The sequence below is a fragment of the Carassius gibelio genome, chromosome B23 (assembly GCF_023724105.1).
Source record: "Carassius gibelio isolate Cgi1373 ecotype wild population from Czech Republic chromosome B23, carGib1.2-hapl.c, whole genome shotgun sequence".
NCBI classification, from domain to species: domain Eukaryota; kingdom Metazoa; phylum Chordata; class Actinopteri; order Cypriniformes; family Cyprinidae; genus Carassius; species Carassius gibelio.
In genome coordinates, this window is record NC_068418.1 from 11,490,854 (window position 1) to 11,516,005 (window position 25,152).

The following is a 25,152-nucleotide window of genomic DNA, read 5'->3' on the forward strand; positions in this document are numbered from 1 at the left end:
GTGTAGCCTAGTAAACCAAACTGAGAGACCATTTTGAAAGCTCAGGAAACCTTTGCAGGTGTTTTGAGTTGATTAGCTGATCGGCATGTCACCATATTCTAATTCAGTGTGAATCTACAATTTTCATAGTCATGAAAATAAAGAAAACTCTTTGAATGAGAAGGTGTGTCCAAACTTTTGGTCTGTACTGTATACGCACACATAATTTATTCTATTCAACTTTCTATTCATGTGCGTCAAATCAGCATATTAGAATGATTTCTGAAGGATCATGTAACATTATTTCCATCCATCACTTCTCCCTTCTGTTTCTGTTTCCCACACGCACACATATCTGCATTTCTCTCATGGGCCTCAGGGCATCATATGTAATTATAAAAGTGTTTCCCAGCTCTAATTAACACTCAGCCTGATAAGCATGTAAAAGAACCGTCCTGCTCACGGGTGGACAGGAGCATATGTCACTCTTTAAGTGTGAGAAAGCTGGAGGAAAATGCTGCTTAATGCCAAAACTTTATCCTGAATAAGTAATCCAAGAACAGGATGAGCATAATATGTCGCACGTTGTGTTCGCATTGGTAAAATGGCAACAGTGATTTGCTGACAGATGCAAGCAGCAGAACCTGGCAGACAGAGAAGCTGCCTGCACCTGTGTGTGTGTGTGTGTGTGTGTGTGTGTGTGTGTATGAGTGATTTAACCATAAATGCTCCATTAGGACTTCCTTAAAGGAGATGTATCCTGCAAACTAGGATTTTCTTCTCTTTTTTTATGTAAAGTAGTTAATGTACAACTTACATGTATTTTTACTCTAGTGTTCTGCATGCTCTAATTATGTACAGTGCCCAAAACAGCCTGTTTAATATGGAGCATCACAGAGAGGTAAATCATGATACAATCTCATATTTCTATTCCAGGACACATTAGTTAACATGAAATGGGGTAAAAAAAAAAAGAAAAAAACATGCTAGAAAACCATGTGTGTATAAGGATGGACAGAAGAAGGTTCAAATTTATTCTGGTCTTGAGTTGCCTCAGGTTAATGTGGACAGAAAAGCCGTGGGCAGCTTTTGGATATAAAGAAGATAGGAAATGTATTTGGGGAGAAACATAATTTAAACAGTTCTTTGTGTAAGGCATGGTGTTGTGAACTAATAAACATTCTGTTGCTGTGGATCAAAGCAACAGAATATCTCAATTCCCAATCATGTACGGAGGGACAGAATTTGTGTGGGAAACACACAGCACCTGCAGGCTCTCAGTTGCTTTATGAAAAATGCTTTGATAATGATCTGGCTCCTGGCACCCTTGTGCTTTAGCACAATTAGTAAGAGTGAAAGCTGGGGAAGCGTGGTCATTTTCTGTAGTTGTTTTGCCTGTTTGTGCAGGAGGAGAGGGTCCTCCTCATGTTAAATGGATTTGAAAGGTTGTGATTTCCTGTTTTCCCTCTCCCTACTTCCTCCCCCCATTTATTCATCAATTTGTTCCATTGAACTCTACAGGGGAACTGCTCACAAAAGCCGTTGTCATGGGAACTCATTATAGTCTGGAACGGTCGGGGACTCGTGTCTCTGCGGTCTGGGAATTAAGAAAAAACATACAACGCGAAAATGGATTTACCATAGCTTATGTCTGTGCATATGTCCAGCTTTTGGAGTGGTACACAGTAGTATGTAGAGTAGAAAGCATTTGCAATGCTCAACATTTCACACGGTAGTAATAGTATAGCATTTTGCAGGACCTTTTGTTTGTGGCATTCAGCTGAAAACTACAAGTATTTTGGACTTTGTGTAAAAACTTCTGAATTTGACCCTCCAATAATTTGAGTCAAGACAAAGGGAAAATTTGTGGCTGATTTTACTGACCTGGTAGTCTAAATAATCTGAGCAATTGACTGGGAGTTTTCGATCTGACCAATCATAAAGCCGAATCTGCTATTTTGTCTGACAAACGAGCCAGACAGGAGAGTAGATTAACGTCAGTGGACTTGAACTTGAAAAATAGTGTTTATTGTCATCTATCCGCGGTTGAAACGAATATAGGCACATTGTTAGTGTCCTCTTTGCAAAATTTACTGTGAACTACGCCAATCTGAGAGACTGAAAACACCTGGGGTCTTATTAATAAAACGTGTACGTAGGAACAAAAGCTAGATTTTTCATGCGTGCAGATGTTTTATAAAAACACGCGTACGGCAGAAGCTGCGCAAAAATCCTTTAAAAAATCCCAGTCAGGGCAAGATTGTGCGTACGAGCATCTCCACCCCGTCTCCTCCCCGAAATCACCTTATATTCAGCTTACAACACCTAGTTTTAGTATGCATAACTTCATTTGCATATAATTGCTATGCATATTTCTATCCACATGACACCATGTTTAACACAGGCAAAGGTACAAGACATTAAGGAAATATGAGATACGGACTATAAATGCCATTTGTGCCATACACATTCATTTATATTGCTAAAGATCATCCGGTATCATTGTTATGTGTTAGAATAAATGTATCAAAATATTCATAAACAACCGTTTATAATTCAATAATAATAATAATATTTCAATTGTTTTAAATTAAATTAAATTAACGCAGTTTTGCTGATAAGGTGAACATCTTTTAGTAATTTTTATTGGAAAAATATAGGCCTATATGTATTGCAGTGTAAATACAATTATCTGACTCGTGTCATTGACAAATTATTTTTAAAAGGAAATGAGCAAATCTGACCATTTACTTCTAGTTGTATCCTTCAAATACAGTGGTATTGTTCATAATGTTGTGGCGATGACGTCACACAACATCAACACCTCTGTGCAGCTGTTGTTGTACAGTAAGCTATTACCATTGGACCTATTCAAATATCAAAGCAAGGGCGCATCACTGATTATTGTTCTCACTAAAATATTTTCTTATAACATGAGATGTGCAGTTTACTTTAAAGATAAATTATTGTGCACCTATAGCACTCCTCGCTGTCATTAAAACATAACATACCACAGGAAAAGTAATCAAGCGTATCCACTATGAATACGCTATGTCTAAATTCATATAATTTTGGTTTAACTTATGCATAATGACTTTATATAATTTCAGAGCTTATCACCCTAAACGAGACTGAAATATTTAATGTAAATGTAAATGATGAAAAAAAGTTTAAAATCATTGTTTACTTCATTACTTTTCTTTCTCCAGGAAGAAAAGTCTGTACGCATGGGTCAGAATTTGTGTGCATGTGCGCAAATTTTCTAGTCAAGTTTGTTTTTTATAAATCCCACCTTTTGCAGTGGCTTACGCCTGTTTCAGGGCAGGTTTTGTTCGTACTCAACAATTATAAATGAGGCCCCAGATCATGAGCTGCTCACATGCAGCTAAACACAGTGATGTGCTTCACTCTTCAATATACAGCAAATTAATTTTTTTAGCTGAAAAGGCATTATTTGAAAACCCATATTGTGATTGTTATTTTTTTTATTCATTCAGCCCTATTAACATCACCTAAACACACTGCTCTCCTGATAAACAGTTTGTCATGGAATTATTTGCAGTTCTCAAAATAGATAATCCGTCCACATCTTTACCAGTGTGTCTCTCCTCCTAGTGTACTCGCTTTGTCACCTTCTATTTTTAAGAAAGGAAATGTGACACTCTCTGGAGTCATTTGGGATGTAGAGGATTACAGGAACCTCTGGAGATGACAGAGACAGCAGACAAATAACTAACACTTCAATTCTGTGATGCCTTTTGACATGTTCATGTTAAAGTGCATTAACTGTTCTGTCATACAAATGACTTATTTAAATGTGCCTCCACATGAAGACTCAAGTTCATTGAAGCAGTGTACACAAATGCTTTATATATATACTGTACACACACACACACACACACACACACACACACACATATATATATATATATATATATATATGTGTGTGTGTGTGTGTGTCTGTGTGTGTGTAGATAGATAGATAGATAGATAGATAGATAGATAGATAGATAGATAGATAGATAGATAGATAGATAGATAGATAGGTTATGTAATTCAAATCCTAATGATGCTCCTGTCTAAAGAAAGAGAATCCTCTCTGAAACATTCAGCTCTTTACCCAGCCTCGTGTTTCAGCAGCAGTCTCTCTTACGCAACATTCCTTCGATTTTGAAGGAAAAAGTGTGTGAAGTAGAGCGTGACCTCTCAGTTTCACACACTCCACTAACTCAAGTCTTCATAATTCAGTCAAATGAGCAGGTGAAATTAGAAAGAATGATATAAATGAGCTCTCCGTTGTTTCTTCAGGATGGATGGGGTTTGTTCAATACAGTGACACTCTTCACCCCTGACTGTAACATGACTTATTCCTTACAGACTGTGTTGGAGGATGAGTGTGTTTCATAAGAATAAATCAAGCAGGCACAAGATCAGGGCACGGCTGAATAGACCTGTGTGTGTGTGCGTGCTTGTTCTCAGATTTCTGTACCTGCATTAGGTCTCATGGTGTTGAAATTCAGGTAGCTGGTAAACTATTCAGTGATCAGATGACTGACTACTTGGATTGAGAGTTTCAACATGTGCTAGCAATAAATTAAGCAATGATGAACATGACTAAACATTTACCGTCATGCTTCTAATTAAAGTCGTTATGAAATGAAAATTCACTCTTTTCTAAAAAAATTCTATAGATCGTATTAACAATTCATCAATTTATTATTATTATTTTTTTTTTTTACTTGAGATGTTTAATCAAAATGTCATAACTGGACTTTCCAGTCAAAACAACATTTAATTCTAAGGTTTCAAATTCAAGCATCAATCAGTCTCTATAGTGCAACTCCTCATATTATGATTTAGTTCCCCATATTTTCATGTAGGTTGCTTAATGTGAGGAATATTCCATGTTCATGGTGCCACATGACTTCTGGAGGACAAAAACGTCTTTGCACACCTTCGATGGTAAACCTTCCACTGTTAGAAGAAACATGAGTCTTGAATGATGTTTTCTTTAGTAAACAGCTTGTATTGTCTTTGATTTGAATTGTCAGTGAGGGTCAGACAATTATGGTATAACATTTTAAACCATCTATTATGTCACAGTTCCTTATAAGGTTATTGGCCAGTTGGCAAAATAAATTCTTGCAAATGCCTATTTATTTGTAGGTTTATATATATGAAATTGTGAAACTTTGCATGTCAAAGAAAAAAACTCTGTTTGGGAAACACGTCTGTTGTATTAGAAAGGCAAAATCCCATCAGTCTTGTGAATTGATGGAATTTTATCATAACTGTGTATGGAGCGCCAGAGTTGGAAACACTCAGTCACTAGAGTGACTGTGAATGAGTGTGTTTGTGCTGGAGGACTCATATACAGAATAATACCCCATCACACAGCATGTATAAACACTGTACAGCTTTTACATGTGCAGGCCTTGTGGATCGAGGCCAGTGGGAGTTAGTGGTGGGATAAATGACGTTGCTATAATCTCATTATGTTCAGACTTCTTTCCCATAGACTCAGCAAACCACATTCAATTAAAATAAACAGTGGCACAGAAATGGTCGATACACTGCTAAGTCAATGCTTTCATTTTCTTTCAGCACAAATGTATTGATTTTAATGTTTGGTGCCATTTAAAGTAGCATTGCCATTAACCTGTGCCATTCTGTTAGCCCACATATAACAGAAAGTGAAAATTGGATTTTACCCAACAGTCTGTCTGTATTCACCTATTGTGAATATTGTGTACTTTCTCACAGCTGAAACCTTGTACTAACTTAACTATTTGTTTTATAATGTATCTGATAACTCTCTGTCATCCTCCTATCTCCATTGTGTTTCAGTTTAATTCCATGCTGGTTTGCTGACAAATTATGATTTATGAGTGAAAATATCACAAAGAGAGAGAGAGAAGTAATGTGTGATAGAGTGGATGTGCAGTGGCTGGGGAGGGGAGGATAACAAGAGATACTCATTCATATTTTTACACGTTTTAAATTAATTTATCATCTTTTCCCTCTAGAACTTGAAGAAGAGAGGTGCCAGACCAAACAACAAACCTGATAAAAAAGCATCGCCTCAGGTAATGGACTCTAATACTACGATACATCTGACGACTTTGCTTCTATTGTGATATTATTTGAAAGAGGACTGGTAAAGTACAGCAATGTGTGGCTTTATGTGTTTAGTGGCTAATAATTGTTTGGTCTCTGCAAATGTTCCTCTCCAGCCTCCAGAAGACAGTTCAGACCTAAAGTGCCAGCTTCACTTTGCCAAGGAGGAGTCAGCTCTCATGTGCAAGAAACTCACCAAGATGGTCAAAGACAACGAGGCGATGAGGGAGGAACTGGCAAAGTATCGCTCTGTGTACGGAGATGTTGATGCCTCACTTACTGTCGAAGAGGTCGCCGAATCTCCTCACACCCGAGAGGCTGAGGTCAAAGTCCACCTGAAACTGGTGGAAGAGGAGGCAAACCTTCTAAGCCGACGGATCGTGGAGTTGGAGGTGGAAAACCGCGGCCTTCGTGCTGAAATGGATGATATGAAGATCCAAGATTCCCCGGGTGGAGCTGGCGTCATGGGTGGAGTCGGAAGTCAGCTGCTTTCCACGTCTGAGAATGTGATGGAGCTGCAGCGCCACCTACAGTTTGTGGAAGAAGAGGCAGATCTGCTGCGGCGCTCCTTGATAGAAATGGAAGAGCAGAACAAGCTGTTGATGAATGAGCTCAACCACTACAAGTCTGAACTTTCTGCTGTCACTGAAATAGAGCCGTTGTCATCCACAACCCTCACTTCACCCACGATCATCCCTGATGCTTCGGAAGATGGAGGATCTGGTCTAAACGAAGCCAGCCGTAAAGAACTACTTGCTGCCAGGCTACAGATCGTAGAGCTGAATGGCAAAGTAAAGAAGCTCCAGTATGAAAACCGCGTGCTTCTGTCCAACCTTCAACGCTGTGACTTGGCCTCCAACCAGGGATCCACACGTCCAACGCTGGAGACTGATGCTGAAGCAGGGGACTCGGCTGAGTGTGTCCCCAGCCAGGCGCACCGCGAAGGCCCAGTTGGTGATGAGCAGAATGATATTCTGGAGGAGAAGAATCTGAAAGTTTCAGGAACAAGTCACATTCATACTGCTCAGTGCCTCAGCATAAAAGACCTTCTCGCCATCCGCGACCAGGCACTACTTGTTACCTCAGCCATTCAGCTTCTGACATCACCCGACCCCTCCTGTATCTCACCAGATGCCCTCTATCATAAGATTACGACAAACGAGTCTGCAGAACCAGTTCTAGAGAAGAGCCAGACCCAGAGCTCCATGCTGCCCCTGGTGGAGGCCCTGCATGGCAGACTGCAGTCGCTCCAGGCTAAGCTACAGGCCCTCAGTGAGAGGGTGGATGCCCTGGGGCAGACCCCGGAGAGGGAGCGTGTGGAAGGGATGTCCCTGATGCCCCAGCTGTCTGAGGCAGAAGACCCTGCAGCAAATTGCCCATGCCCTCCAGATGCTCAGTTCAACCAGAACACAACCCAACAAAAGGTACATTCAATCTCTAAGTCAAATAATCCCTTGCATCTTTATTCTTTCCTTTTTCCTTTTTGAGTTTTTTTGTGTTTTTACCAGCAAGTTTTCTTTTTGTTGCTTTGCTTGATTAGATCATTGAGTTGTATTTACACTGCTCTATCCCTTAGAAAGGGTTGCTGACCACTATAACAATGCATGCTTGTAGTGCATTAAAAGGCCTCATAGAGGATAGCATTTAGGCCTCTAATGGAGTAGATAATCATTATTGTGGGAAAGAACTGAACTGTTGTAAAGGTTTTCATTTTGATTGAGGATTCCACCTTTTTGGTAATTGTTATTTTATGTGTAGATTCAAATGAGACCCTATAGTATAAGTTTGTTTGTTTGTCTGTTTGTTTGTTTACTGGAATAATAATTTGTTATAAAATGTTGACTTTGCGGTTTCCAATACATTTTTTGACCTGACTATTCAAGCAATCATAATAAACTGTCTAATCCGTCCATCCATGTTAGCAAATAAGTGTAAAATCAATATTTGATATTTATAGATTATTATTATTATTTTTTTAAAGATAATATCTAAGTCTCTTAAAGGATTAGTTTACTCACCCCCATGTCTTCCAAGATGTTCATGTCCTTCTTTCTTCAGTATAAATTTTTTTCAGATTTTTGAGGAAAACATTCTAGGATTTTTCTCCATATAGTGGACTTCAATGGGAACCAATGTGTCGAAGGTCCAAATTACAGTTTTAATGTAACTTCAATGGGCTCTTCATGATCCCAGCCAAAGAATAATGGTTTTATTTAGTAAATAAATCAGTCTTTTACTATATATATATATATATATATATATATATATATATATATATATATATATATATATATATATATATATATATATATATATATATATACTTTTTAACCACAAATGCTTGTCTTGCACTAGCTCTGCATTAATTGCATAGTCATGTTGGAAAGGCGGAAGTATTGACCAAGTGTTTACAAAGTAAACATGTAAAGAAAGTCATACCCCCTGTACAAAAAAATGTAAAGCAACAATGTCAGACAATTTTGAAGTGGGAGGAGAAAATGAGAGGAGATTTAAACCCTACCTTTAACAACAGGAGTAAATGGACAAAGAACTAACCATGTGTGACTTTTGCAAAGTTATTACATAATGTGTAAGGGTCACTGACGTGTATCGCTGAGCTAGTGCAAGATGCGCATTTGTGGTTAAAAGTATATAATTTAGTTTTATTTTTAGAAAATGACCAATCAGTCAGCAGGGTCCAATACAACACTGTTGTATTAGACAGAAAAACACTGAAAGATTTGTCATTTTCTGACACATTTGAGGTTTAATCTAACAGGCATTAATTTAGGCTCCATTAGAGGCCCAACTCTTGAGATCCAATCCAGACTCTTCCCTTCCTCCTTCTCTCTCTCTCTTTTTCCTCACTGCATGGGCACCATGACCTGTGGTCGCTGCAACATTTCTTCCTTTGTTTTTCTTTTTCTTCTCCCTCTCTTTATGATTCCTTTGCTTCCCGCTACCCCATTTCCTGTTTCCTCCTCCTCAAACCAAAGATGATGCTTTCACTTCTTGTTGTTTTGTTTCTTTTTGGCATATTGTCTTATACCACAATGACCAAACTGTTTTTCCTATACATACTTTTCATTGTGTTGTGAATTTTTATTTGCTGGCGCTTCATGGGTATCTTTATGCCTTTTTTCCACGTTTCATTTGTCATTTTTGTTTAAATATGTCTATTCTGTCCTTACATCTCTCCAAATGTTTTATATACCCATATTACACATCACCTTTTTTTATTTCTTCATCATATTCCTCCTGATCTCGTCTGTCTTCTATCATGCTCGTCTTTTATTGTTGTTTTTTGTTTTCCTTCATTAACTTGCCCATGCATGCATGCAACAGCCTGACTCTAGAGACCAGCCAGACTGTGAAGTCAAAGTTCACCCATGCAAGGCAGAGGAGGAGAGCAACAGACACAAAGACAGCAACAAAGATGAGAAATCTGACTTAAAGGAAACAAACTCTGATCTGGTAAGGCACTAAAACATGCACACACAAAAACATTTCACTTTAGCTAATGTCTTACAATTGAACACACAATGGCTGTGTTCCAAATCCCATTGTTCACCTAGACAATTTGTAAGCTATCTGTTTTGGACAAACTCTGAGGCAGCATGTTGCTCATCCTTCCAATGAAGGCTCAAATCTGAATTTCATAGGGAATTGGGAAATTAGGGATTAGGTAATGAATGTAAAGTCTATTAAATAGGACATTCATAGATTGTTCATAAACAAAACAAGGCCTGTTCACCCATGCAGAGATATGAGCAAATATAGTTCTCACTGCCAACATGGTTTAGTTTTGCCCTAACCCCACTACGTTCTTACATTACACTATATTTACCACAATACAGAAACTAATGTGTCTGTACAGACTGAGGCCTACTTCTCTATTTCCTCTAGTAAATTTGGAAGGCCAGTCATCCGTTAGGTTTGCACAAGATGTCATAAAAAAACTCCTAAGAAATATGAAGTATTTAAATAGAAGACAGTTTAAAGTTTTGACATCATGATTAAAAAGAGTCCATTATGCAGAGCTTTAAATCATGAAAGAACACATTATGCGAGTTGGTGTCCCAAACACTGTGCCAAACGCCCTTGCAGCATTCCAGTGAAACCTCCAGCCATCAACAGTTTCCTCCCAAACAATTTATCATCCACCGTTTCCACTAACTGGCAAATGTGATTTTCAAAAAGAAAAAGAGACAACTGCAATCTTGTGATCAAGCTCCGATCCCATGTTTTGAAATTTTGGGTGGGTTCGATAAAAAAAAAAAAGATTCTAAATATTATATTCTTATATATTGAAGTCATGTATATTTAGGTGTTTTTTTTCCACCTCAGTATGATATGAAGTGTTTCTTAGAGGGCTTAATATACATTTTTAAGCTAAACACAGGGGTCCCAAGAAACAAGTTAACCCAACAGTGGCTTAAAAAGCAGCCAAAGATGCCCATCAGCAAGTGTATGCTTGTTGCTGACTTATTTTTAGCACCTTAACTTTATCCAATTTGAACCACCTTCAAACCAAACTACTAATCAAAACAAAATCTAAGAAAAAATCTGGTTGACCAAACAATCAGCTATTCTAGGACTACGGTTGTGTCTGACAGAAAGACAAGTAATAAAGACTGTGTTCTCTGCAAACATTATTCTCCCATTGTAGGACAGGAACGTTTGACATTTACAAAGCAGCAAGTTTTGCCATTTGTTCCAGTTTATTTGTATTACAAATACTGTGTGGCTACAGCATTAACCAATTACTTCTATTTCTCTCTCCTTCTCTCTGTTTTCATGTTGTTTTCTAGCTGACAGAGCAGGTTTGCGAGCTGCACGCTCTGTTGTCTGAGGCGAGAGAGAAGGCTCAGGGAGCACAGGAAGCACTGTCACAGGAGAGACTGGCACGCCACGATGACACACATAAACTCTCTCAGGTGCAAACACGTTAATACATGCTGTGCTAATTTAGATCTTTCTGAAACACTGAACACTTGATAAACTTGAAACTAACCTTTAAATCTGATTGGTTCCAGACAATTTTAATGTCTCTCTTGTTCTTTCTCTCTAGCTTCAGGAAGAGCATCAGAAGGCTCTCCTCCGCTGTGACTTCCAGCTGCAGAGTCTGAGTCTACAGACGCGTCTGCAGCAGAAGTTGTGGAGTCAGGAGAGAAACCTCCTGGTGCAGGAGTCACAGCAGCTCAAAGAGAGCCTGCTCCTCATCAGCCTCAAGCTGCGCTGGCTCCTCAAACAGTGGAGACTCGGCAAGAAACTAGACACCGAAAGCAAGGATATCCTAGAGGTATGGAGCCTTTTTTATTTGGAGAATTCACTAGGAATGAATTGTGCATGCTGAATGCAGGTTTATTTGCATATACTGTTTGCATTGTTTTATCACCTGATTCTCTGAGGGAATTATGCAAATTGGAAAATGGTGCAAACATATTCATATGTCTGCATGGCACAATTCATTCACATTTGGAGCCTAATTAAACTGGATTGTGGGTGGCTAGTGAATAGAATTGATCAGAAAATGACAGTAAAGAAATTTATAATGTTACAAGAGATTACAACTTCCAATTAAATGGCGTTCTTTTAAAATTTCTACTTATCAAAGAATCAAAGAAAAATGTATCACATAAATACTAAATATTAGAACTGTTTTCAACATTGATAATAATAATAATTTTTTTCCTGAGCACTAAATCAGCATATTAGAATGATTTCTGAAGAATCATGTGACACTGAAGACTGGAGTAATGATGCTGAAAATCCAGCTTTTTTCACTTATAATTTTATCAAGATTTTTACATAAAAACAGCATAATTTAGAAGTAATAGGCTATTTTCTGTACTGTTTTGACCTCCCTCATGGGAACGCTCTGTTTGAATAGGCATGGCGGATTGTAAACTTGAAGTAAATGCTATGCTATGCTGCTATGATTGGCTAACGTTGTGTTTGTTTGACAGTCTACATTCCTCACAGATGGATTCTGCTGTGATTTAGGTCAAAAACTAATAAATAACTCAATACCTATTAAGCGTTCACTAAGAAGAGTCAGATCCAATATAGTCGGCACATCAATTTCTTTTAAAAAATACTGTTTTTTCCATAGCTTGTCACTGCCCAGCATCTTGTTGTCTTGAGGGCCATCTTTATCGCTTGGTTTTTAATGTATTATAATCACATAAATGCAGCCTTGGTTAGCATAAGAGAGTTCTTTCTCAAACATTACAAAACGTTACTGATGGCAAAATTTTTTTAACCGTGTTCTTTGAAGATATGATTTAAAGGTACAGGTTGTAAGACATGCCACTAGAGGGCGCACTATCAAAACAATAACAATCACGTGGTTTGATGATGCTCAGAAGGAGCGTGGAATGATGGGATTTGTTGTCTTCTACCCAACCACTGACGGCCATCAATCAGACAGATAAATCATGGATTTCAATGATTTGCGCGAGTAGATTACATACTAAAAGTCAATGCAAAGACGCGATCAGACTATGGATCAGACGTGTCCTCGTGTGGGTCTAGAGACGCGATGCCCCGCATTTAGCCTGTATGCCCCATAATACAAATCTTGTTGATCGTTATAATAGCATATGATTTCTGTAAAGAAACGAATCAAACAACTCACCTGTCTCACGAGATCGACATCTCTTTCTAGTTGAAGTTTGACGCGAAGCTACTTCCGCATTTGTCCAGGACACTGTTGTCATGTGGTTTCTACGTCAGTAAAGGCGGTAACAAAGGGTAACTACGTCATTGACAAGCGACTGCACTGCCCCGTGTCACTATTTAGAATGGGAATTTTCTCATGATTTACAAGTAGTTGAAAACATTAGAGATATTGTGAGTAATCAGCTGGACAAAATATATAACACTAGCCTAGTGGTTTTTGGATATTTTACAAATATCTTACAAATTGTAACTTTTAAGTCCAGTATGTTTTTTTTTTTAGGTTAATAGTGTAAAAGATCTTCATATCCTGCTCGAGGAAGATGGCCTGTCTTCCCACTATGGAGACAACAAGATGTCAGCTGCTGAGGAGCAGCCACTCAATCCTACACCCAAAGAGCACAGCCTGGCAGAGAAAAGCTGTCCACAGGTGGGTTAAAACAAAGATTGGAAACACCTTACTTCTGCACAATACTAACATGCTTTACATTTGAATCTTATTATGGTCAAGGCTTCATGGGTATGTTGATGTAAACAGCTTCCGTCTCCTGTTGTCCTCAACAGCCTGGTGGATTCAGCAGTACTCTGTCGGACCTGAAGGTGGCGCTACAAGACCTGAGCGCTGAGCTGCGCGAGGAGCGTCAGAGTTCACAGGAGTTAACACAGCAGTTTGCCCGTGCTAAAGCATCATGGGAAGTCGAACGGATGGAACTCAAGAGTATTATCACTCAGGTGAGTGATAATGGCTGAATTTATAACTGGTATTTTCCTTAATTCAAGTGTCAAAATTTGTTTCTAAAGAACTCGATGTCTTCATTTTACATGACATTTACATAAATGCCTGAAAATGCAGTTTGTTTCCTGCTTTGCATTTCGAAACTTTGAATATTTTTAAATCAAAATATTCCTGTAGCTCAACAGCAGGAATGTGGACAGTTGATGAAAACTTATCTTTGCTGGAATAATCCCTTAAAGATTTGAAAGCAGTTTAAAGGAAAATTTTGTTATGGAGAGACTAAAACTTAATTAATACATAGGCAAAAAACAAACAAACTGTATATATTTGTAATTTGTAATTACAAAGATGCTCCTATTAAAGATTTATTATAGTGGAAGGAATAATCATATATGCAGTCATTTTCTGTTACTTATTTTTTTAATAATTAAAAAAGAGAATTATTGAGTACTTTATAGATACATTACAGAGTACTTTGCCAAGTGGGAACATTCTCTGTTAAATACATTGTAGCTTGTAACAAAATAAAATCTGAAAGAGTCCATAGAGGTGAATCATTTTATAGGTACTTTGTACTGTAGGTGTAAAGTAATTACTTTAACATTGATCTCACTGGGTAATTTAACTCCTGCACTCAGGGCCATAATCATTGATTTAACATACACAGATTACAGTAATTCCTCATGGGAGATTCATTCTGGAAACCTCTGGAGAAGAGCTTTTGAAGCCAGATACATATATTGTGATCAGTTTGCTGTCACACAGGCTGGAAAGATGCTAGATTTGGCCTGTAATTTTGTTATTTGATCTGGTGTTGGTTTGGACATGCACCAGTATTCTGGGGAGAGAGCTGTGTGAGCCATCTGCAGTGTGTCAGCAGCAATGTGGCATTTCACTGGGAGGCGAGAGGGAGTGTGTGTGCTTACAGGCTTGTTTCTGGGCATGATGGTGAAAGATGAGTTTAATATCTTTGCTCTGAGATGCATTCATGACTACAGTCTACTTAAATGACGTAATTAATGAGCTGGGGGAGGAAGAGGACTTAGACACAGTTTGTGCATCAGTCTGATAAACACAGAGGGCTACAGATGAGAAGCAAATATGGAATAAAGCAGTGATGCAGTGAATACACAGTAAACATTTAGTCATATACTGACAGCTGTTTTTACTAACACTGTGTCTTAACTACACATAACATTATTAAAAGTACATACTGAGTTACTGATACCATCTTTGTTATGGAATATAACTGTTGGTTCATAGTGAATTCAGTTTTAATGTACGTCTTTTGGAAAACGGTCTGTTTTTGCCTATAAATGGCACACAATATTAATATTTAATAAAGCACATAATCTGTACCTGAGATTATAACTGTCATTAGTTTCTACAGTATATTGTTGTTCCAGTTTCTAAAATCAAAATTTTGCGTGTTGCCGTTGTGGCTATTTGGGACAAAACCTCTGATTAACAAGGAAAAGATACCTTTTATTGCATCCTGGTGTCGCGTCACATGCAGTTAGGACACGTGTATATTTTGTGCATTAAATACGGATAAGGTACAACAAGTAAACCTGTCAGCTGTGTGGACGCTAGGGCTAGGTTGACATTTTTATTGGATCAAGATTATTTATTCTAAGCTATTCAGTTGATGCATGAACAAAACTTCACTGAACATTATTTGAAGAGTGCATACCATCTAAAAATCATAATAAACATCGTGTTTTATTACTATTGATATAAAACAATCTCAGCTTACAAATTCTGACAATAATAACAAAACTCAAATAATAAATGCCATTTTGATGCTCTTTAATGTGATTTGACAGATTGTTGAATCTGCCTAATCGGATGTGAACTGATCATCTCTTGCTCTTTACTACTAGTTATAGCACAAAATAAACATAAATGAACATCAGAATATTTGCTGAAAAAAACAAACAAACAAACAGTACAACTTAATGAAATGTATCATGCCTCGTAATCGCTTTATGTTTTAAGCACAGGAAGACCTCAGTAAAACAGCTTGTAAACAAAGGAGGACACGTCCCAGACAGGATTTTAATATTACCTAAAATATCCAGGTTTAAGCTGTTTGCCCTGTGCAGGTTGATCGTTGTGTGACATTCATGAGAGCTATAGAGTGCAGAACAGACGCTCCTTATGCTTTCGAATCACTCTCTACTTTGGTGTCTTTTTTGATTGTCTTTTTTGAACATGTGCGCGTATTTGCATTACTTTGATCGTTCCCTGTAGATCTCATCTTCTCACGCGCAGCCCCACGATTGGTCGATTATGTACAATACCTGCATGTTATTGTTAAAACTGCTTTGGATGTTTTAGGCAATATTAAAATCCGAGACCTGTCCTGTATGAAAGGAGAATATGTTCATCCTGGTAAGACAATCGCAGTATGAATGCCCAATGGAGTGTAAACACTAGGGCACTTGACACTTTCATATAGTGCTCGTCCAATATAGGTTTCAGTGGCTGATAGCAATGAAAGTATCTAAAGAGCAGGTAATATGGCAAAATATTACAAGCAAGATTATAAGACAAGCATGCCATTGTACTCATTATACAGTGGTGCACTACACAAGAATACATTTGTTAATAAAAAAAAGAAAAAAAGAAAATGCTGCTAATGGAGCCGAACCTGCACTGCAGTCAAATGTGTTTACTTTGTAGATGCCTTCATCTGTTTGTAAAGAGCCAGGCCATGCAATCAGTTGTTGAACTCACTTTCCTCCCTTTCTTGTTGTAAAGGTTACAGCAGAAAAAAAGGTCACATAACATAGATTGCAACAAAAGCAATAGCCCTATGCTCTCCAGAGATTCTAATGACACTAGACTGCCGCTTTCACCATTACTGCTCTGATAGGTCGATATTACAGGGCTTCCTATCTCCATGCCACTCCTCGTTTTAATCTGTACTTCCTCTGTTTCACTAAGAATGTGGTTCCGAGAATAAGCCATGCGATAATACAAGGAATGGTGTAGAATTAGCTGTAACCTCTGTCACTAATAACAACCTGTCACAGAAAATTCTGCATCAACAAGGCAGGTTATTCATACCGGTTATTTTGTTTGGATAATGCTATAAAGTCAATGCTGTTAATGCTGCACATTGCCACCTATTATTAATTTATGACGTGAGTCAAACGTGATTAAAATAAATCACAATCCACAAAGCCGCGTCAACAGTCAGATGGAAATAAAAGTCTTTCTGGATCCTTTTTCATTTATGAGGAGGTATCTGGAACAAAAAAAACTTTCCCTCTCTTTAATAAACCACATCAACCCATTAACCTCTCATTGCCATCCAAAGCAAAACTCATTAGGCATTATCACCATGAGAAGCTAGTCACTGATTGTCTGATGAGTTGAGTTCCCAGCAGGCTGTGTGTTTTAATAACCTGACTCGCGTACACTCACAAAATTTATGAGTTCTGTAGATTTGTGGCTCCAACTTAGAGAGCAGGAGGAATTTAAATGAGGATGGGGGGATAAAGAGTAGGCTGGCTTCATAATTACTATTGCCGGGAACATAATACAAAATATAACCAAGTATCATGACAATCTAATTGGATGAGCCATGTTTGAAGCAGCTGTAAAACAACCAATATGATGTATAGAGCCTGAACAATTCAAGTGGTTGAATAAACAGCAAACAAGCAGTTTATTAAATATACTACTTAGCAGAATCGTTTTCTTTTTTTATTTATTCTTAATAATAAATATAATAATTACTTAAGTGAATGTGATGTGGCCAAGTATGGTAAATTATTGCTTTGCATTTAACACAACTAAAGCACACTCACACACACACCGTGAATACAAACCCGTAGCAGTAGGCAGCCATTTTTTTTGCTTTGGCGCTATGGGAGCAGTTGGGGGATCAGTGCCTTCAGGGCACCTCAGTCATAGTATTAAAGGTGGAGAGAGCATTGTACATTCACTCCCTCCACCTACAATCCCTGCTGGTACGAGACTAAAACCCGCAACCTTTGGGTTATGAGTCCGACTATCTAATCATTAGGCCACAAGTTTGTTTGTTCATTAGAACAGATTTGGAGAAATGTAGCATCACATCACTTGCTCACCAGTGGATCCTATGAAGTGAATGGGTGCTGTCAGAATGAGAGTTCAAACAGCTGATAAAAGCAGGTTGTTTCTAGCTAAAATACCTCTTTCTAGGAGTTCCATAATATCATAACAACAACAATAGCATCCAAATATTGCTTTCTCTGGTGAAAAAGAGTTATAAGCAAAATCCGTTCTAAAAAAAATATGTTTGTGGATTTGATGTGCAAGGCCAGCAGGGTATAGACATGGATTATGGATTAATATTTTGACCAGGAGCATACATTAAAATGCCTAAATTATTAATTTTTTTATTACAAACATGCAGCTTTTCACTGCACAAAACTATGATTGATGGACTATAGTCATGTGGATTACTTGTGGATTATTGTGATGTTTTTATTAGCTGTTTGGAATCTTATTCTGACGGCACCCAATCACTGCAGAAGATCCATTGGTGAGCAAGTGATGTAATGCTACATTTTGTACAATCTTTCTTAATGTAAAAATGAATTCTACATGTTAGATGGCCTGAGAATGAGTACATTTCCGTTTTGAACTATTTCTTTAATTGCACTTTTATATATTTGTATTTTAATAAATATATACACCTATTTAAAGGTGTAGGATAAATAAACTAAAATGTCATGTCAGGTTGCTGCAGCTGTCAGTATATGACTAAATGTTTACTGTGTATTATTGGGATGTTTCCATGGTTAATCATCCACTTTTGAAGACATCAAGTGTTCTCATTTTATCTCACCCTCTTATTTTGTACTTTATTTTTATTATCAGCTGGAGGGTAAGATGGGGAAGGCATCGGTGGCTGGGGGCGAAAAGGAGTCTCCAGACCTCAAGGGGGCACTAAAAAAGGAGCGAGAGGAGCATCAACACCTGTTGGCGGACTCTTATGCTGCTGTGATGGACCTCACCAAACAACTACAGATCAGTGAGAAGAACTGGAGCCGAGAGCGGCTGGAGCTTCTGGAGCACTTCAACCAGGAAAGAAGTCAATGGGAACAGCGTTTACGAGAAGCCCAGAGCAAAGGCACACAGGTCAGATGCCATATGGTGGTTAAATGATTTGTTCACTCAAAAATTTAAGTTCTGTTATTTATCTATTATTGTTTATTTCTTTTTGTAAAAAACTTTCAAGTTTCAAGGGACAAAAACACCTAAAAGTTGTCTCATAAACTTAAGTCTTCTGTACATTTTTGAAAAGACATGAAACATATCTTTCTGAAAGCAGCGTATTTATTCCTCCGAATTTTTCTTGTTGTTCACCACATAATAAATTCATATGAGCTTGGAACAACATGAGGTTGAGGAAATTACTGAATAGTGAACAGATTTTTTATGGTCAAGTTTCAAGTGCATTAAATGGCTTGGAAGTTTTGTTGTGTATTAATACTTTCATGTTTTTCTGAGTCCTTTTAATCTGTTGTTTTATTTGGGTCTGTGAGGGTGTTGTCATGACATATTTTCCACATATTTATCCCCACACTTCCTTTACTTACTTGGGGCTCACCTCACATAATGGACGGATATGACAGTATCTCTAAACATTTCCGCAAATCGCCTGCCGACAGGCTCTCTGCATGTTGCATCACTTATCTAGAAACTGTAGTTTTGCATATCCATGTGGCTGTGCACAGTGTGCGTAGTCCAGTTGGAAAGTAGCCTGAGACAATGTGGTCAGTGTGTCTGTACTAACCACACTGTGAGTAATGAAGCAGGAAAAAGAGATGAAACTTTATAGTTTTTTCCCTTCTTTCTCTCTCTTTTTGTAACAGTCCAGCTCAGTGCTTTAATTTTACTGTTGACATCCTGAATTAGAAAGGTCTAATACCATGCCTCATTGAGAGAATTTGGGTGACGTTGTGAACCATACAATTATCATTACCCCCGCAGAGGAAACTAGCTGTTTTGAATGATCTCATTTCCTAAAGAGAATATTGGCTGACTCAGTAATACCACATGAATGAATGTGAGTACTGTGCAGGGGGATGACCATGGCATGCTCCTTTGTAAAACTTTACTAAAATAAAACATTTCCTTTTCAGGCTCTGCATGATAAAACATCTGAAAAGGAAATCTCAGCAGATGCAGCCACCAGTGGTTCAGGACTGCAAAGGTAAACTGACTTGATTAAGGCCTTAACTGTGCCTTGTTTTATCAGACATGACTGTTTTATGATAATCCCCATTCTCGTTACAGGACCAAATCATTTTCTGCCCTCTCTGAATTTAAGTGTCTTCTGGACACTAGTCTGTTCCTTCCTGGTCACAAGGTCAGCGGAGTGCCAGAGTGCAATGTTCCACAGCATCAAACTACTGCTCCTGCCTCCATTTTGGCTCGTACTGACTTAAGTGATCTCAATAGGAAGAATTGGAAGTACCTGACCAATGATTCTTCAATGCTGGAGAAAGGTGACCAGTTTAAGACATGGGACTGCCCAAGCACCAACTCTAACAGCAGCTTCCCTGGACTGGAGTTGAGCAAGGAGTACATCCAGAGAAGTTACACTGCTCCAGATAAGACGGGTATTCGCATTTATTACAGCCCTCCAACAGTGAGGAGAATGGAGAGGAGGCCAGTCAAAGAAAAGGCCAAGCAGGATCCTCAGCAAGGACCATCATCTAGAGACACAGCCATGATAGATCCATCAGGTCAGACTGCTGCATCTGCACCTTTGTCGACCACTTCCTCATCCACTTATGAGCAGTGGTTTAGCTCACTTTCACAGCAGCATAGAGACCTACTTGAAGGACGGACGGGAGGTTCTACACCATTCCACGGACTGGAAATTTCAGGCAACCTTAGTGATGACATGAAGGAGATGACCAACTGTGTGCGACAGGCCATTCGTTCCAGTTCTCTGGAGAGGAAGTGCAGCAAAGATACAGGGAGCCAGACAGTTGGTGTTTCAAGTACAGGAACGCAAACAGCACAGTTTGTCAGCATTGGCCTACAAACCGACGGACCCTTTCCAACAGCTAGAGGCCTTCAAGGGAAAGCATGGTCTCCTCGTCCATCCACCTCACTTTCATCTGCACGCTCCCGACAGATCTCTACATCTCTAGAGAAAGTCCACAGTCGCATAGATAGACCATGTTGCTCACCGAAATATGGCTCACCTAAGCTTACCCGCAGGGTCTCCACCTCCTCCTCCAAACTGGAGACGTCCTCAACATCTTCAAGGGATCGCAGTGTATGGAATCTTCATAATCGTAGTGGATCTCAGAGCGGTTCGGCCTGGGCACGTTCCACCACCACCCGAGACAGCCCAGTGCTTAGTGGCCTCAATGATGGCTTGACCAGTCTCTTCAGTGTGGTGGAACACTCCGGAAGTGTTGAATCATTATGGAAAGCAGATCCATGCTCTGGAAGACAAGCTGCTGGGAAACCTTCCTATCCTAGCATAGGTATCGGACTGGGAGAAGCGGGAGCTCAGAAGTATGGCATGGTCCAGGAGTTTCTCCACAATGTTTGCGGCAGGACTGTGCCAGCAGACTCCATGGATGAACCAAAGCCTGAATGCCTACCTGGAGCCTTGATTGGCGCAGACAACATCACGAAGATCGTCAATAAAAGGTTTATGAAAACACAAAGAGAAGAGTTTGTAGCCACTGGAAAGGATGCAATGAGCTCAAGCTCTAGTACCCTGGAGGTAAGATACAATTCCTAGTGTCACTACTGTTGATCTGGTTGATTGCATTTAACCATGAACCTCTATACCAGGGCTGGGCAACTTCAGGTGTGTTTGATTAGGGTTGGAGCTAAACTCTGCAGGAGAGTCGCCCTCAAGGATCAAATTTGCCCAGCCCTGTTATCATAAACACTGAATCAAGCAAATATCTTTAAAACATTTTAATATTTTTTCTTTGCAGGATTCAGTTTGTGACTGCAGCTCACAAACTGCCACTTCCTGTTTTGCCCGCCACTCGCGCTCCATCACACGACATGCCCATGGCCAGTGCAAACATCGAGTGCAAGAGTCACCCATGGGAACTGAAGAACGATTCGATGCCAGTAATGAATTATAATGAGGGTGGCCTCTTGTGACACCCAAAAAGTACACAAAGAAGACAACTGTCAACACCCACCCCACACACACTGCCACACAATTCCACTGCCCCAAACACCAATACACCAATACACAAAGACACACCCTTAAACAAACAAATACATACTTCATACCTTCAATAAAAGTCTTCAGGGTTACAACAATGGGACCTTAAAGAATTCCTGCATCTGGAGTTTCAAAACCAGATCTCAGTTTAACCAGCACACTTTAATGCCAAGGAAGGGGAAAGAGTTGACCTACCCTTTAGGTCCACCATTCCACTTTCAACCAGCCAGATTCCACAATGTAAGTCCATCATTCCAGCGTAAACCAGCCAGACTTGCCTTTAAAGTAAACCATTCTACAGTCATCCATTCAGACCTCTCCTTGAACTCTGTCATTCCTCTGTTCTTCGTCCAGCCAACAGCACAGCTTAGCCAGCCATTTCAATCCCCATGGAAGAACTTAATGAAGCCATGTAGATATAAAGGGAACATACAGCATGCAACTGAACTACACAAACCAAGAATCTCAACATGGCCTTCAGTAAGATCATGATGTTTTTTGACAACTGCCCAGTGGCCCTTACTTTTGACCACAAACAGCATTGTTTGGAGTAGCTGTAAAATTGTCCTGTAATCATGTCCTGTAATCAGCCCTTAATGGATTTTACAAATGTACAACTTTGAGTCTACAATGGACCACTTTTCCCTTCAATAGTTAAGAAAGGTGTCAACCAAATTCAACATGGTTTCAATTGGTATTAAGTTTATGTTCTCTATAGACAATCATCAAACTAGCTTGATTCAACAACTATATAGACTCTGCAACTACTTGGGACCATCTTCCATTTTCAAACCAGCCAAAATATGAAACTCTGAATATACCCCTGGATTTCTCTGAAAAAGGACTGTATGATATGATTGGACATATTGCATTATGGATCTGTCCTTTTTAAAACTTAATATTCTTATTATGCTGTCTGAAGATGTCTACGAAGAGCATGTTGGTAGCTGTAGAGTAGGAGGATAGCAGTTTGCTTTGGTACTTCGTTCAGTGTTTGAACATTTACATTAACACGTAATTCTCCATTCCCTGGCTAGGATCTCCTCATGAATTTTAAAGTGTAACTGTCATTTTTATTCTTACCCTGTAGTTCTCCAGAAGACATGTTGCAGGGTGCATCTTCTGCTATTTTCCTCTTTATTTTCTCTGTGTCTACCTCTTAATCCTCCATCATTATGCTGAATAAACGTAATGAACCTTCAGTCAGGGTAGACGCCAATTTTCATTTGATGGGAATGAAAAACATGAGAACATGGGAAAAACTCTGCACAACTTGAGTTGGGGAAATTAGTTGTGACTGTAGAAAACCTTTTGAATTGAGATCTTGTTCTAAATATAATGCTTGTGGTCAACATTTAAGACATAACATTGGTCAGATAATGCTGCATAGACTGTTGGGTAGTAACTGTATATTCTACATCAGTGCAAAATTAGCAAAAGTGGACATAAAAGGTGCTTATTGGCCTAAAGGGTATCTCGTAAGCACCCTTTTGAAACTTAAAATGGTAAATGGGACACCCTATATGCTCTATTGCGGCGCGAGCAGCAGTCAATCTCTTACAGTCTCATTCATGCCAAACTGAATGTTGTCTACCCTGACTAAATCCCATAATCCTATTTTCCAGAACACATTTGAAAGCCTCACAAAATACCAATTATGCAGATTTTACATATATAAACAGAGATATGTTTAAGACTGAAACAATGAATGCTAATTAATTGGCCATAGTGAGATTTTGATATTAGTAAATTTTTATCATATAATCCCAAAATATAATCCATCATTCATGTAGCTATGCAGTTACCGTAATATGAGTGTGTGCCTCCCTGTGTCTGCTCCTGTATCAGAGTTAAGTGTGTTTGAAATGTGTTTTCTCCAATCTCCAGTTGGAGTGGTGCTGCAGAAACTGAAGTTTAGTCCTTTTCGCTGGTGCTTTTCTTAGGTTTGATGTCAGTAAATTAGAGAAAACAAATTTGTATGCATTTTTCTCGAGCCATAAGGATTTCTTTATTCAGCTCTTTTATAAATCGGGCATTAGTAAAGTCTCGGAATATGAAAAAAACAAAAACAAAAAAAACAAAACAAAAGTCAGATATTATAATCCCAGCCTATTATTTCCCAGACAATGTCTCCTCTTTATCTGTCACAGCCTTGCCATATGTCCCACAGCTACCTCTTAAATCAAAACTGTATCTTATAATATGTTTAACCTGTTCATGTTTCATTTTGAAGGTCACTAGAGTGCCTTTAAAAAAAAAAATTAAAGCAACAAGATTGTGTTCTCAGAAGACTGCTGTTAGCTACTGAACCCCTCTGTTTTTTTTTAAAAAGGATGAAAATGAGACAAAGTCTGTATTTGTAAGGTTAAATGAAGTGCAAATTCAATCTGTAGTGTATATTGTAATTTATAACAGAAGCCAAAATACAGTTTGAGGACATATAAGAGTGAAATCTGCTAATGTAATCAATCCAAGCTTTCTTTATAAGGCATTTTAACTTGTTTAAATGTATCTGAATGATGTAGCTTTGCCCACTTATAAATATCAGAGAAACGGTGTACCATCCCTTCAAGTGCCCTTTAACCCGTTTAGTCTTGGTATTCGTGCTTCTGGTTTTGGTCACATGATCTCTGAAAAAAACAGGGGGAATGACCTTAGCTTTTCGTTTGAGTGCTCCCACAATGCTGAAGTCTTACATCAAACCCCACTGATGGTTTGAAAATGGAAATTTCCCCAAATTTAGCAGAAGAACGTAAATGCTACCAATTAGACACAGCTTTATAGCAATTCTTAAACCAGTGACAGAAGTTTTAAAGGTCATGTGGTAGGTGGTTTTGGATTTAAAGATGTTGTTTCCGTGGGAACAGCTCTCTGATTGGCCCTCCTGTTCACAATATTGGTCTGTGTCATCACAACACCCCGTTTTAATGCCTAGCAATATATACAACTCCTTGTCACTTATTTTTGTCAATATTGTTTGCTAAATTATTATAAAGAGAATGCTTGTATATTTCTTTTTTTGTTTCCATTTGAAATCTCTTTCGATTAAAAAAGATGAGGACAGATGGACATTGAGGAACCTTTCTAAATGTTTTAACTTGAAATCAAATATACTGTATATAAATACACAATTTGTACTCTTTCTATCCTCGTGTAGGAAATGTTGAATGTCTCTGCCAACTTGAGCTTGAACTCTGTACCTTTCCTCACCTGAATTAAAAACATGAGATGATTTTGTGTAAATAGAAACATTTTAAAAATAAAAGTGCTGGAAATTCCTTTGTTAGACTTTCTTTTGTCCTTCTTTATATCTGCTTGCGAACTACAGTAGTTTATTTTCACTTTTCACAATTCACAAACTAACATTAGCTGATAATTATTCAGCATGCTATGACTGTTCTTGTTATTTAAAATGTTATGAAAAAAG

The 25,152-nt window shown here is 38.5% G+C and overlaps 1 protein-coding gene across 1 annotated transcript in view; it reads left to right on the forward strand.

Annotated features, from left to right (window-relative positions):
* The window catches only part of soga1 (suppressor of glucose, autophagy associated 1), a 50,125-nt gene extending 25,122 nt beyond the window's left edge, over nucleotides 1-25,003 (forward strand). Inside the window, exons 4-14 of the mRNA XM_052594202.1 lie at nucleotides 6,006-6,065; nucleotides 6,213-7,520; nucleotides 9,442-9,570; nucleotides 10,908-11,033; nucleotides 11,168-11,398; nucleotides 13,061-13,207; nucleotides 13,342-13,509; nucleotides 18,389-18,649; nucleotides 19,657-19,727; nucleotides 19,811-21,263; nucleotides 21,484-25,003. Of these exons, the coding sequence (XP_052450162.1) occupies nucleotides 6,006-6,065; nucleotides 6,213-7,520; nucleotides 9,442-9,570; nucleotides 10,908-11,033; nucleotides 11,168-11,398; nucleotides 13,061-13,207; nucleotides 13,342-13,509; nucleotides 18,389-18,649; nucleotides 19,657-19,727; nucleotides 19,811-21,263; nucleotides 21,484-21,639 (4,110 nt within the window). The 3' untranslated portion in view covers nucleotides 21,640-25,003. The remainder of the gene's footprint in view (nucleotides 1-6,005; nucleotides 6,066-6,212; nucleotides 7,521-9,441; nucleotides 9,571-10,907; nucleotides 11,034-11,167; nucleotides 11,399-13,060; nucleotides 13,208-13,341; nucleotides 13,510-18,388; nucleotides 18,650-19,656; nucleotides 19,728-19,810; nucleotides 21,264-21,483) is intronic.
* Nucleotides 25,004-25,152: the final 149 nt, after the last annotated feature.